Source organism: Colias croceus, chromosome 13 (genome assembly GCF_905220415.1).
Source record: "Colias croceus chromosome 13, ilColCroc2.1".
In the NCBI taxonomy this organism is placed as follows: domain Eukaryota; kingdom Metazoa; phylum Arthropoda; class Insecta; order Lepidoptera; family Pieridae; genus Colias; species Colias croceus.
In genome coordinates, this window is record NC_059549.1 from 6,091,355 (window position 1) to 6,106,225 (window position 14,871).

Here is a 14,871-nt window from a genome sequence, read left to right on the forward strand (position 1 = left end):
GTGTTTTATTTCAACGAGTCTATTTATAATATTATGTTTTGCAAGGGTCAATAATTATGACAGCCAAATAAATGCGTAATTTTTTATTTGAACAATAGTAGTTCTACACCATATTCTACTATATTATATAACTTGATTCGTTTATTAGGAATTTATTAAAGCAGTAAGTCTTCCAGATAGTCCTCAAATTCTTCTTCTCGAGACTTTTCCTCAGTTTCTTGAACACCTATAAATTAAAATTGATACATTGAATGAATTAATTGATTAACGTTTTAATAAAATAATGCTCTATGTACGAGAAAATTATAAGTATAGATTACCATTTTACGAATAAAGAATAACATTATATACCAGCAAAGTCACTAAGAACAAAGTAGACACCATAAAATATAATTTAGGTATACCATATTATAGTCTGAGCCGTTTATGGTAATGTCATGAAAAGAACAAACCATTTGATGTGATAGTTTTAAGGCTTTACATTATTTTGGTAGAAGAAAGAATTTAAATATATAGATAATACAATTCTCATTACATATATTATATGTGGTAATTTTCAAAATATGTTCGCGCCTTACCCTTTTTCCACAAAGAGTTGCCACTGTCTGCAGTTTCATCGATTTTAGAAGTTGACGGTTCTTCTACTTGAGTTTCCTCTGGAACTATTTCATTATTTTCGTCTTCACTTTCAGATTTATCTTCTTCGACATTACGTTTTTTCTTTCTTTTAAGGTTCTTCTTAAGCCTTTTTATTTCACGTTTTTTCGATCTATAGTTTAATTTCGCTGAACATTCTGGACAAAGGCCTATAAATTAAAATCGATAAGACGTATAAGAACAAGATATAAGTCTTCTATATTTTAATTACAGCTTGTTTAATTTTATTCTTAGTTAATCTTTACGAAAAATATAATTAAATTAGGTATAATAACTATGTGTTTTTTCATTAAATTAAGCTCAAAAATATCTGAATAAATGTTACCTAAGATGTTACCTATAAATAGATTTACTTTCCAATGATTGATTTATCAATCAAATGATGAATTCGAATCGCAATTTGTACATACCTATTCGTACTAAAATGTATTTAAACAAGAAGTAACAGGTAAAAGATTGTTATTTTCACGTGGGCATATAGTTACTTAAAAATATCCTGGGTCTCGCGTGTTATTACCTAAATAATATTATGTTTACAGAATCGTTCTAGTTATATAGTTAGGTATAATAGGTAATTCTTGATAAAATTATAAATGCATGTTTATAAAGAAATGTGAATTTCCCATTATTAATATGTAGTTAGCAATCATGTAGCAATATCCCTCCCTCATTAGTTATCATATGCGCAAGAAAATGAACGAGGTCCCCTGGCCATTAAGGCATCCAAGTAATATAAAAATTAAATACTTACGAAGTTTAACGAGAGCATTCTTCTTTTCGTTATCTTCGATATATGCAAAATTAACCTCCCATGACTTAAGGTTTTGGTCACTGTTACATCCTTTCGCACCGCAGTGAAATTGTCCCTTACCAAGTACAACTTCCTTTTCAATGCGCCACCTTAGAGCTACCTTAAACGTTGAATATTATTCAGAATTTAGAATCTTATTTTTATATCGATATCAAGATTAAAATTTAATCCTTTATTAAACGAAGGATTAAATATAGATTCTTATTTTACACAGCGTAAAATGCGTAAGATTGTAAAAACCGTTAGGTTATATTCCTCGACAAATTGTGATGCGGAACATTTGCTTGCAATTTCAACTCATCATTTTTGTTAGACGTATGCGAAAAAATGTGTGCCTAGAATTTACTTTTATCTCATCATCTGCATCGGTTCATTAGAACTCAAATGCAGGCTGCGTGGACGGTCGTTGGTTGAACCCCGGCTCCCTATTTCTATGTAGGTAGTTTTTAAATAAACCGAACCGTCTCTGTGTCGTCTGTCGATGACATAGATATTAGCGGCCTTTACACGCAAACTTTATCGCGCATGAAACAGCAATCATGCGTGAAAGAGCGTGCGTATAAAGGGTGTAGGGCGCGGAAGGAAAGACCACATGCCGCGCTCATCAGTCGCGCGCGCAATCGCACTCACGATTGTACCTACTGTGGTTGCCTACACACAAATTCTTTCGCGCATGAATAAGATGGCGGACATACGCACGTGGAGCAAGGAATTAGTATTGGAACTTATTACTTTATACAGATTTTTCCCATGTCTCTGGAAAATTAAATCGGAGGAGTACAAAAACAAAGATTTAAAAGACCAAGCATATAAAAATCTACCTATATTTTTATACCCACACTGAACGTTTCTTTTTCTTTTTGAGTTCAATTAAATCAGCAAAACATGATAACTTGCGCCACCCGATATCTTGTCTCCATTTTTTCACTTCTATCACTCGAGGTTGTCGATAAAACCGTGTGCATTGCACACACTCCAACACGCGCCTCTTTCACGCGGTATATCACGGGCGATTAGTCTTTACATGGACGCTCATTCCGCTAAGGAAAGCAAACACGAATAATCGCGCGCGAAAGAATAAGTGTCGCAGTTAAGACATACAAAGGTAATCGCGAGCGATTGAGCGTGCAGGCTTTCCCGCGCGTAATCCTGTACGATCCACAGAACGCGCGATAGAGTTTGCGCGTAAAGGCCGCTATTGTATACTAACGTTATGAAGGGATTCTTACTTAAATAATAGCGGCCTTTACACGCAAACTCTTTTTTTTTCTGCATTTTCAAAAATTCATCGTAACTTATCGTCACGCCGAAATCGTCAGTTTTTTTAAGGGGAGCTTCCTTGGGGCCTACTTAACACTCCTTCCGAAAATCTGACGCGCTCGAGTAAATTTTTTTTTTGTGCATTTTTGACGAATTAATATGCCTAGCCCCACCACGCAAACCGGCAGATTAGTATACCGTTGTTATCAGAGGCACTTGGGGCATACGTAGTATGAATATCTGACGTGCTCGAGAATGCCCAAGTAACTATTTTTTTTTACATTTTTGAAAATCCGTACACGCCAAACCCACCGCTAAAATGGTTTTTACCATAGAAACTTTTCTTTTCGAAATTATTTTATCTATCGATTTTGATAAGTCTCGACGGCGCCGTTTAATTACGCCATTTAGCTACCTCGCCTCCCTATCTAAGAGGACCTCAAGATAAACAAGAACCATAAATTTCATAAATACAGATTAAACAGTTGCGTAGATATTAATATCCAAAAATCGCAATTTTTAAGACTGACTGACTTATAGATAAATACAAAACCTAACCCACTTCCAGATGACCTAGAAAGTTCAAATTTTGTAATCAACTAGGTAATAGTGAGTTTACAAAGGAAAAAATCAGAAAATACTGAATTTATTTGTATTAAATTTTTTTTTCAATGACATTAATTTTGTTTGTATGGAAAAATGGAAAAGTTTAAAAAAGTAGAAAATAGTATATTCACCTTACTAGTCTTAAAAAATAGATCAAAACTAATCAGTGGCCGAAAAAAATTTTGAAATCCATCAATAAATGACTGAGATATAGATTATTGAAGTTTACATATTTTAGGACGAAACATCTGTAGACTCGATGCGCCTCTGACAATACACTCACTCGCGCTAGTATAGCTAGGGCGGATTACTTCGATTGCATGATTTCTTTATTCAAAACTGTTATTAAACGTAAAATAAAAGAAAATTGTAATAAGTAAAAATATTGCTCATACAGTTAAAAATAATATATAATTTTACATATTCACATTTATTTATTCTTTATTTATGAGTGTTTTGTTTAGTTTTAATTTAAGTGTAAATAAATAAATAAATAAATAAATAAAATCTTTATTTTGCTTTAAACATGGTATTCAATGGTGATACAATTATATTAATAAAGCACAAACATGTTCAGCCAATACAAGCATGCAAAAATAATTACCATAAATGGTGTAATGGAAGAAGGCTTCGTCGAAGGTCGAAATGATTTAATTTGCGTAATATTAATATGAGTGAAACATCTTTAGGAGCGTTTAGAGTAAAATTTCAAGATCGCGTCATGGCAATACCGTAACGTCATGGAGTAAGGCGACGATTCTTCTACAACGATCATTGCATCTTGGTAATAGTGTGTACAGTACAAATTCACGCTGGATGTTTAGAAGGAAAATCATGTAATCTTTTAAACAGAAAACGAGTTTAAAAAATTGCAGATAATGACGGGGCAATGTGCGCTGACATTCATAACATATAAGAAAATATAGAAAATAATACTAAACAAACCATACAGAGAAACCGCAAGAAAAAATAAAAAAAAATCGTAAAAAAGTATTATATTTATAAAGTAAATCGCAGAGTAATTTTCTGTACAAAAAGTATTTATTTATTTATTTATTTATTTACTCTTTATTGTACTTACAAAAGTCTTATAAAATAAAAATACAACAAAACCATTCAAAATGTACAAATGGCGGCCTTATGGCTCAAAGCCATCTCTGCCAGGCAAGTAATGATATCCCACCAAAAACATAAATGTAAAATTTGGAGCCGAGTTCAATCGTTGACTTAATTTGCCAATAATTAAAATTAATAGTTTAAAAAAACTAAAAAACACGCTTTTTATAGAAAACCGAACTAAAAAATAGAAAATTTTATCAAATTAGAGTATTGTCATCGGTCCTCAATAAATCTACAAAGTTTGAACGAAATCTGGCCGTTTAAAGTGGGTCAAAATCGCGCCCAAAGAAGTCGGTTACAAGGCTAGTTTTTAGAACCTCACAAAATATAAACAGTATGTAAAACTAGCCTCATCAAATTATGGGGTTCAATAGGTCATTAGTTGTTTGCTTTGTGAAAATAATTATATTATTCAAATTAAAAAAGTTATATTTTGGAATAAACAATTGTTCTCTAAGGGAAAATAAAACAATTGAGTTTTCAGTCACCCTAAGAACTTAATACATCTTTGTAAATAAATTTCTGGACTGTCTGCAGAACTTGGCACACATTTAGATCTCATTTCTTTTTTTGGCAAATTAAGTCAACGATTGAACTCGGCTCCAAATTTTACATTTGTGGTGTACTACATGTTTTTGGTGGGATATCTTTATTCGCTATGCAGGCTATTCGCTATATAGGCAGGTTTTTAATAGGCATTAATAATTTTGATTTCAATAATTCATTAGATTGGCACTGAAGAATTTTCTCATGGATAGAGTGCGTGTGCGTGCGTGCGTGCATTTATAACTGGCCTCAGATCAGTTTGAATGGTTTTTTTAATATGTTTTTATTGTGTATAAACTAGCCCATATTTTTCCTTCTAACAATATTTATGACAAGTCAAATTATTATAGATTTTATAGTCCATACTAATATTATAAATGCGAAAGTAACTCTGTCTGTCTGTCTGTTACTCAATCACGCCTAAACTACTGAACCAATTTTCATGAAATTTGGTATGGAGATATTTTGATACTCGAGAAAGGACATAGGCTACTTTTTATCCTGGGAAAATAACGCAATCCCGGAAATCCCACGGGAACGGGAACTATGCAGGTTTTTCTTCGACTGCGCGGGCGAAGCCCCGGGCGGAAACCTAGTTGTCTATAAATGTTTAAAAATTGTTTACAAAACAATAATCTTTATCATCAACCTTTGCCTTGGTACCTAGGCAATAAGTAAACATATTTAATGCTGCTATTTTATGTTAGACAGTAAGAATAAAAATAGGAACATTAAAAGTTAGGTATTTCATTAGCTAAACAGTTACACTAGAATACTAGATGATTCAATAAACATCCTAAATAATACTTACCAATCTACCTACTATTGGGACGGTATTCATTAGTTACCAGATTAGTTAAGTTTTAACAGATTATATTTTACCACAAAATAATAGCAATTACAAATGTGCCAAACTAAACTATTTTCAAATAGGCTCTACCGCTCTAGGCCTGAAAATTACCGTAACTGAGTGGTCAGGCGTCTCCACGGTATGCCGTACGGCTCGTCTAGTCTAGAACTCTAGACTCTAGACGCAGCTTTAAATCTCGCCTCGTGATCATTGAGATAATATTAATATGGAGCAGACACCACGAACAAAATCTGTGCGCCAAGCGCGGCGGCGCGGGGCGCGCGAATGACGGCTAGACAGTCATAGATTATGCGATGTCACCGACTCACCGCTATAGAGGCGACACTTTGTTTCATTCTGTCTATTTTATTGGGTGCCACTCCTTACATGCACGTTGACTTGAAATTTTCTTTGTACTTACTTAATATTTATTTTAGGTATAAACTGACTTTACTACGCGGGGCTAACAATATCTGGCATATAATATAGGATGATGTAAATAGTGACGTCATATGGAATAATTTAATTTTTTTCGTGTTTTAGGTTCAGTCAGGGCTATGGGAAGTTTTATTCCTTACAAATTGAGCCTTTTTTAGAAAAAAAAATAATTTTTCCCTTTCTTCACGGCCCAGACATGGAAACCTTGAATAGAAAAAATATTAATTACTTATCTCTGAACTAGCGGTCCGCCCCGGCTTCGCCCGTGGCACATATTTCGCAATAAAAAGTAGCCTATGTTCTTTCTCAGGGTCTTAAGATTGTCTGTGAAAAAGGAGAATGCCCATGAAAGTATGGACCACAGTACAGTGTTGCGTCAATGCCAGAGTGGTTTTGGAGGGTTCTTCGAAATTCAAAAGATTTTTACCAATTGATTTTTTTTGTGATAAAAACAGGGGTTTTCAAGATATTGAGAAAAATGTGAAATAACCTCAAAACTTAAATAACCCCGATTTAGTTAGGTTTATGTGTGATTTAGGTAACATTTTATCGTCCAAAGGTTATTTTTTCGATTAACATATTTAATCTATGCGTAGAGCTTATGCTTTCAGACAAAGTCTATCTGTTCATCGGCTAGTGTAGGTAGGCACCAGAAATCTTCCGGGACGGATTTCAAGAAAACCTAAATATATACTTAAAAAATTCCAATTGAGTTTTTATTCGGTTTACATGTTGTTGTTGTTGTTGTTGTTTGAATCATTTTTTCACTACATATTCGAAGAAAGAAACAAATAAGAAATAACTGGTTACCTACCAAGCTATGTCATAATAATATTTTTTTTTATATATACATATTTATATTATTTTACTTCACTATCTTTGTTAAAACAACCTACAGTGTATAAACAATACCTTAAAGAGTGATTTTATGTTAATTGATTTTTTTTGTAATTCAATGAAAACAATAATCGATATTAATACATTTAGCTATTTACCATAGTAAATGTAATAAGTTACCGCTTGGTTACCGTGGTAACCGGTAATGGACACTAAATCTATAATAACGGATCTAAACAATTACATGTCTTATTAGATTTTACAAAACATTCCCTGTTCAAAATATATTTTCCGATGGTAAGAAGGCCTCTAAATTGCCGAGATTTTTTTTAATAGTATTGTTGTCTTGATGCATGAGAAAAACCAGTACCAAAAATGGGCATTCTCCTTTCATCAAAATCGGTCCAGTAGTTTATGAGCCTATTAATTACAATCAAACAAACAAACAAAGTTTTCCTCTTTATTATATTAGTGCAGATAAATAAATAATAATTATACGTTCAAGTCAGTAGCTTATACAATATCAAATAAAAACTTGATTAAAATCAATTAACAAAAAAAAATTGGTGATTGAGTAATTGATTTTCATATTTCATGATTTCACCTTTTTTCAATTAACAACCAGTCTATGCTTTTCTAAATATGTAAAATTATTATTTTATACTATAAAAATATACGCCAGCAAATATTACTAACAACACTTATTTCATGCCCAATGTCATATCTTAAATTTTTAATCTATGACAAAATGTCGCCCGCCAAAAATTTTGCTCTAACTAAGTTTTAAAAATTATTATCTAGTTACTTACTGATGAAAAGTTATTCCTTTGCACTTTTCCGTATTCTTTGTATTATTTGTGCAATATCGTAACACACACGTAGGCATATTTGATGCGTTTCACGTTAAAACAAATAAAAAATGAGCGTGACGTTCGCGCCAATGAGCGAGCAAGCGACTGAGTGCAGTTACGCCACATGACGTATGTTGAGTGGAACATAAGTGATGTAGGCGGTATCGTCTCCATATTAAATATTATCTCAATGCTCGTGATCAATTTTTTTCTATTATATATTTAGAATTATTTAAGTATTTATAAGCATAGGCTATAACAATGAAAATAAATACGTCTGACACTCTTCAAACAACTATCCACCTACCTAGTTTACTATAATTAGTGTAGATTACAGTTGATTTATCAATCATAAGTATAAAAATATATACATATTATATTAAGTTTCGATCTGCATATTTATTAACCATCAAATCATCAATACCTACGTCCTACCTAATTAATGCTAATGGAAAGCTTTGATAATGTTTACAAAACATTGTTTTTGTTTTATTTTAGGTTTAATTTGTTATTGTTTTTGAAGTGTTCCAAGTATATGATTAATGATCATTATTCAAATAGTGATCATTAATATAATCACAAATAGTGAATAAACTTTGGCATCTAGGTACGTAATACGTACTACCTACCTATATGCAATTTATTAATATTTAAATTTCTACGTCTCAAAGGCGAGCAATGAGTACCCCTGTACCTACATGATCTATTACACATTCCTTCATAATTACAATGCAACAATAAGTCTCAGGAGGCCTCTAGTTTAAAAATCGTGATACATAATTTATTCGATAATTTGTTAGGCAACGTGCCGCCTTCGTATTCAATGTCGAACGAAGTAAGAAATGGTGAGCAGATGTGCGCTACCGACGGCCGTGTATCTGCGGGTGAATACCGTATGCGCTATATTTAGCCTACAGAAAGGCAGTACCGCTATTGTTGCTCTCCCCGGCATGCTATACAAAAGAAGGTCTCTCAGGCAAAAAAAGGCAATTCAATTTCATAGGGGACTCGCCCTATCTCATCTGTAACGGTTAGGGGAGAATATCAACATAAATTATTTCCGATGCTGCCTCTGTTCTACTATGCATAATTTTATAAGTACTACTTTTATTTTTAACGGGAACGTCTTAAATCTAATAAATAATTCACAGGTACTGAATTGGCTATTATGAATAGAATATCGCAGGAAACGCGTAGTTACTTAGTATATGTGTAGGTATTGTTTATGTAACAAAGGACTTACTTTATTCTCTTTATATCGGCTTAAATCACAAATACAGTACTCTTTGAAGAGTTTATCGTAATATTTTTTAGCTAATTGTCTTTCCCACGTGTCGGCAACTTCGTCGTCTTCCCATAAGAACTTATGGTTTTCCCTTATAACATCAAGGTCGGTTCTATCTTTGGACGAATCTCGTTTCAAGAATACCGTAGAGCCCTTCTTATTTAAACAATAAACATTAACTAAATACTTATGCAATTCATATGGATTAAGATTACGTAACCTTGCCGACATCGCTACGGCAACCTAGAACAAAGGGAAAACGATTCGTTTAATTTGGAAATGAAATAAAACATGACTTGCAACAAACAACTCTTTAATAAAATCGATTATTATTACATTTTCCATAAAATAGTTAATAATTCAATTATATTAATCGGATCTTATACTAATTGTCATGATGAGTTTATAACAAGGTGCATTTTACATAAATATCGCAGATAAAAGGCATCAATAAATAGTTTCTTTTGTGCAGGAGTTAATATCTACTCTGAATATTATTGTCAGTCTTGTAGATTTTTGTGTATTTTTTCATTTGGCTCACACTTAAATCTATGAACAAGTCATGCAACTAAACCTCTAAAAATTAAAATAAAATAAATAAAATGAAAATTATTGCCTACTACTAAATACAAATCTTGTCAATATATTATTGGTATAAACCTTTAAACAACCAGTTTATGAAAGATTGAAGTGGCACATTAGAAACTTAATTAACTTTGGTTTTATAGCCAATCTTTGGGATAAGTAAACAATTTTGTTCTAAAATTGAAACTTATGAATTACTCACTATATATATAAAAAGAAATAATGTATAAAATTCATAATTAGCTACAATAATCATGTAGTCAATACAACTTTGTGATGATTGTTCAAAAACATTAGACTTTCTTAAATAAATACTTATCTACTTGATCATATTGGCTAACATTATAATGTTTGAGACCATTTCAACAGGAAAAATATCTGAATGTGCCTTATAACATCTAAATTACATATTAAGATAAAATTGACAATCCAATTTGGTATAAAATATATCAATGTCATTATCCTATAAAACTTCTAACATCTAAAAATATATTTGGTGTTATAGTTACTTAACAGTATATATAGAAATAGGCACATTAGTTAGTATTATTGCTTTGGTTACAGCATAGTATAAGAAAAAATTATCTTATCTAAATTTTGGCATGTGTATTACTTTACTGGCATTATAATGCCCTACAGTAAAGATACAAAAATATATTAGTTATTAAAGCTCTTTTAAGAAGCAGGAACAATTGTAAGAATTTGTGACAAACAAGTTTTTATAAAGGCCTCGGTGCTAAAGTATTATTAGTTTTCCTATCTCTAATACAAACATTACAGCTTGGCTATCGGAATCTTTGGACATTTGACCTATATCCACATATTAAAATATCACTGTATCATATCTAAAAAGGCAACATTGGGTCGAGATATGTGTGACATTATACATTACAGCACCTGTAAAGGTTTCTTACTATAAACTAAAGATATTCTTAACATGCAATAAAGTATCATAAATAAAACCCTAACTCAAAGCAATTACAGCAGCACACCATAAGAGTATAAACACTCGCAATAACACACCATAATGACTAAGTTATGAACTAGATAGTGAAATTATTCAATTTGGTATAAAACAATACATAATAATATATTATAAACAATTATGACTAAATTTTTGGCAATGGGAGAATCTAAAAGAAGCAATGAGTGAGAAGCATCACAAATATATTATCATGTATGAATAAGCACAGCTTGATACATGATCGGCACAGTATTATGTTCATGGATGATGCTAATCACTTAGTGGTTTAATTATTATCCATGAGTTTTTTCGTGTTTCTTCATATTATCAGACCGAGTGAATGCTTTATCACAGACACCGCAGTAATAAGATTTTTGTTTTGTGTGTACAGTCATGTGTCTTGATAGTTCGCTTTTGGTAACAAACTTCTTTTCACAAACTGTACATGCATGCTTTCGTACATTTAAATGAAATTTCATATGTATAGATAAAGAACTTGACTGGGAAAAGGCTTTATGACATAATTCACAAACAAATGGACGTTCTCCCGTGTGCTTTCTCAAATGATTCATAAATCCTGTTTTAGTGTAGTCTTTTTGGCAAAGGTGGCAAAAACTTGACTTAGAATCCAACATTCCTGGAAAGTGACTGTTTATATGCTTTCTTAGCTCCCAATAACTTGGGAATTTTTCTGAACATACATGACATGGGTATTTTTTTTCCTCGGTGGGTTTGGCACTACAGTTATGTGAAGATAACAACTGTTCACTGGGAAACATTTGGTTACATTGGCTACATGTATGACTAGCCTCTGAGTCTGTTGACAATGTTACTTCTAAATAATTTTCGATTGACATTACATTCCCATTGGAACTATCTGCGTCGTCGCTTTGATTGAGTGGCGTTTGATCACTCTCCATAATATCTTTGGTATCTAGTTTAACTAAATAGTCTCTGTAATCTAATAAATCTTTCCCTGAATTATTATTATCAGGTTCTACGAGATGTAAAATAGGTGACTCACTCTGCTCTCTGTCGGAAGGTTTTTCGTTATCGGAGTGTTCGGGTTTCGATGATACATTATTATCGGATTCCCATTCATTTTCGATTATTTCAATATCGGAATCCGACTCTTCGGCACTCGATGTAGAGTTATTGACTAAATGAAACCCAATATCATCGAATCTCAACACATTAGACGGAAGTTTAACCCCAACAATAGCCTGTATCGCCTGCCATGAAAGCTCCTGGGGGTTGTTCTGCATATTAAATCGCACTATCCTAACCTACAAACGAGTTTTCATGGATTACTACAAAGAACTGTTTCTCAAATGCGACATCATAATAAATGAAAAAAGCAACATTACCTGTTACGTGCACGATTTTGAAAATAAATAAGCAGCTGACACCTATTTTCTACATCTAAAAATATTATGCTACACAGTAGGTATACACTGCACTTCACTGCTATAGGTTTATGCCTTATGGAATTATGGATGCGTCTTTGTTTGTCATTGAATTTGAAAACTCGCAATGACGAATAAAGCGCTTTTAGCGCTGCGTCTGATGTCCAAAACACGTCTAATGTAGGGTCATTGCGCCTGTTCGCGTCCACCTGCCTATTCGCGTCCATTTTGCGGATATCTTTTAGAAAATTCACGAAAATAAGTATACTTTATGTAAAATTGTAATAAGAAAAATTTCCGATAATACCTCAATGTATAAGAGACATGCACACATATTCAAAATATGCCTGCGCACCGCCTATCCTATTTAAAAAAAATATTTAATTTTGGCTATTAAACGAGAGAGCTAAAACGCGCGGGATTTTGAGAAAAAAATAGTGCGCAGCGTCGCGTTTGACGGTAAGTATCTTATTGTTAAATGTGAATTTTTGAATATGTAACTGTTTCTTTGCTTTGCTAACAAAACATGGAATAGTATGGATTATAAATAAGCTTATTTCTTTTACAATTAATAGCTAAAATAAGGTGGACGCGAATTACTACACCGAAGGAGAATGCCCATGAAAGTATGGACCACAGTATAGTGTTGCGTCAATGCCGGAGTGGTTTTGGAGGGTTCTTCGATATTCAAAAGATTTTTACCAATTGATTTTTTTGTGATAAAAACAGGGGTTTTCAAGATATTGAGAAAAATGTGAAATAACCTCAAAACTTAAATAACCCCGATTTAGTTAGGTTTATCTGTTATTTAGGTAGTATGTTATCGTCCGAAGATTATTTTTCGTTCAACATATTTAATCTATGCGTAGAGCTTATGCTTTCAAAGTCTACCTGTTCATCGTCTAGTGTAGATAGGCACCAGAAATCTTCCGGGACGGATTTCAAGAAAACCTAAATATATATATGTATTTAAAAAATGCCAATAGAGTTTTTATTCGGTTTACATGTTGTTGTTGTTGTTTGAATCATTTTTTCACTACATATTCGAAGAAAGAAACAAATAAGAAATAACTGGTTACCTACCAAGCTATATGTCATAATAATATTTTTTTATATATATTTCTATTATTTTACTTCACTATCTATGTTAAAACAACCTACAATGTATAAACAATACCTTAAAAAGAGTAATTTTATGTTAATTGATTTTTTTGTAATTCAATGTAAACAATAATTGACATTAATACATTTAGCTATTTACCATAGTTAATGTCATAATAGTTACCGCTTGGTTACCGTGGTAACCGGTAATGGATACTAAATCTATGGTAACGGATCTAAACAATTATATGTCTTATTAGATTTTACAAAACACTCTCTGATCAAAATATATTTTCCGATAGTAAGAAGGCCTCTAAATTGCCGAGATTTTTTTTAAAAGTATTGTTATCTTGATACATGAGAAATTCCTGTACCAAAAATGTGAACGGTAATGGACACTAAATCTATAATAACGGATCTAAACAATTACATGTCTTATTAGATTTTACAAAACATTCCCTGTTCAAAATATATTTTCCGATGGTAAGAAGGCCTCTAAATTGCCGAGATTTTTTTAATAGTATTGTTGTCTTGATGCATGAGAAAAACCAGTACCAAAAATGGGCATTCTCCTTTGTACAACTTCCATTTTGCGTCCACGGTGGGCGCAAACTATACCTGTAGTGCATAACAATAGAACATAATATTGCGTCCACATTGTTTTTCATTACGTAGCAATGAATTGTTTGTTAAAATATGTAATTTAAAATAGATTGTAAATTTTTGACTAAGACCACAAGTTGATAATTTAAATTTTCATTCAAATTAGCAAATTTTTATGCTATTTTTTCATTTTAAAATGGGTATTCTAAGAACAGAATGAGACTAGTATTTTTGAGAATGAGAGTCTGTGGTTAAGAAAATAATATACAAAAGAGAAATTTAATTCTTTAGAAACTAAAAAATAGGGTAGGTAGGTAATCTTAATAGAACTGATTATTATTTATTTACATAACGTAACTTTGTTTTTTGTTAATTTTTGGTTCTAATAATGATGAGAAGATAAATATAATTAAGTTTTTCCAGTTTCCTTACACAGTGAATTATATTAATAATAATGTTGATTTTAGGGTTCCGAAGTTCCGAACCTAGAAAGGAAAAACCGGAATCCTTGTAGGATCACTTTGATATCCTTCCGTCTGTATGTCCGTCTGCCGGTCTGTCTTTCTGTCAAGACCCTTTTTCTCAGTAACGCGTAGAAGTATAAAGCTGAAATTTATTTTGAATACTCAAGTCTACGGTCCCTTGAAGCAGTGAAAAAATCAAACTTATAAGCCAAAGCAATCAAAAGATACAGCCGTTTATGCTGCCAATTTTCGCAAATTTCGACATTCGCAAGGGAATCAAAACCTACAGGGTACTTTACGTGAACACAGACACTTGAAGTTTGGTGCGAAGCAACGTCTTATAGCACAAATAAGGGAAACATTGAAAAAATAATCATTTACAGTTAAAACATATAAAAAAAGACAGATTAATACGGAACCCTCGGTATGCGAGTCCCACTCGCATTTGGCCGGTTTTTATTAAATAACTGTATTCGTAAATAAATAAT

The 14,871-nt window shown here is 32.3% G+C and overlaps 1 protein-coding gene across 2 annotated transcripts; it reads right to left on the reverse strand.

Annotated features, from left to right (window-relative positions):
• Positions 1 to 68: 68 nt before the first annotated feature.
• LOC123696763 (protein FRA10AC1 homolog) lies at positions 69 to 12,289 on the reverse strand. Of its 2 annotated transcripts, XM_045643130.1 has the most exons (5): positions 12,177 to 12,283; positions 9,219 to 9,503; positions 1,409 to 1,568; positions 579 to 806; positions 69 to 226 (listed from the first exon to the last, which is right to left on the reverse strand). In XM_045643130.1, exons 2-5 carry the CDS (start codon positions 9,489 to 9,491, stop codon positions 156 to 158), a joined length of 732 nt encoding a protein of 243 aa, XP_045499086.1. In that variant the 5' UTR covers positions 9,492 to 9,503; positions 12,177 to 12,283; the 3' UTR covers positions 69 to 155. The 2 variants fall into 2 exon arrangements, with proteins under 2 accessions (XP_045499086.1, XP_045499085.1); XM_045643129.1 differs by lacking the exons at positions 69 to 226; positions 579 to 806; positions 1,409 to 1,568; positions 9,219 to 9,503 and adding an exon at positions 9,557 to 12,095 and having other exon boundaries at positions 12,177 to 12,289.
• Between the last annotated feature and the right edge of the window lie 2,582 nt (positions 12,290 to 14,871).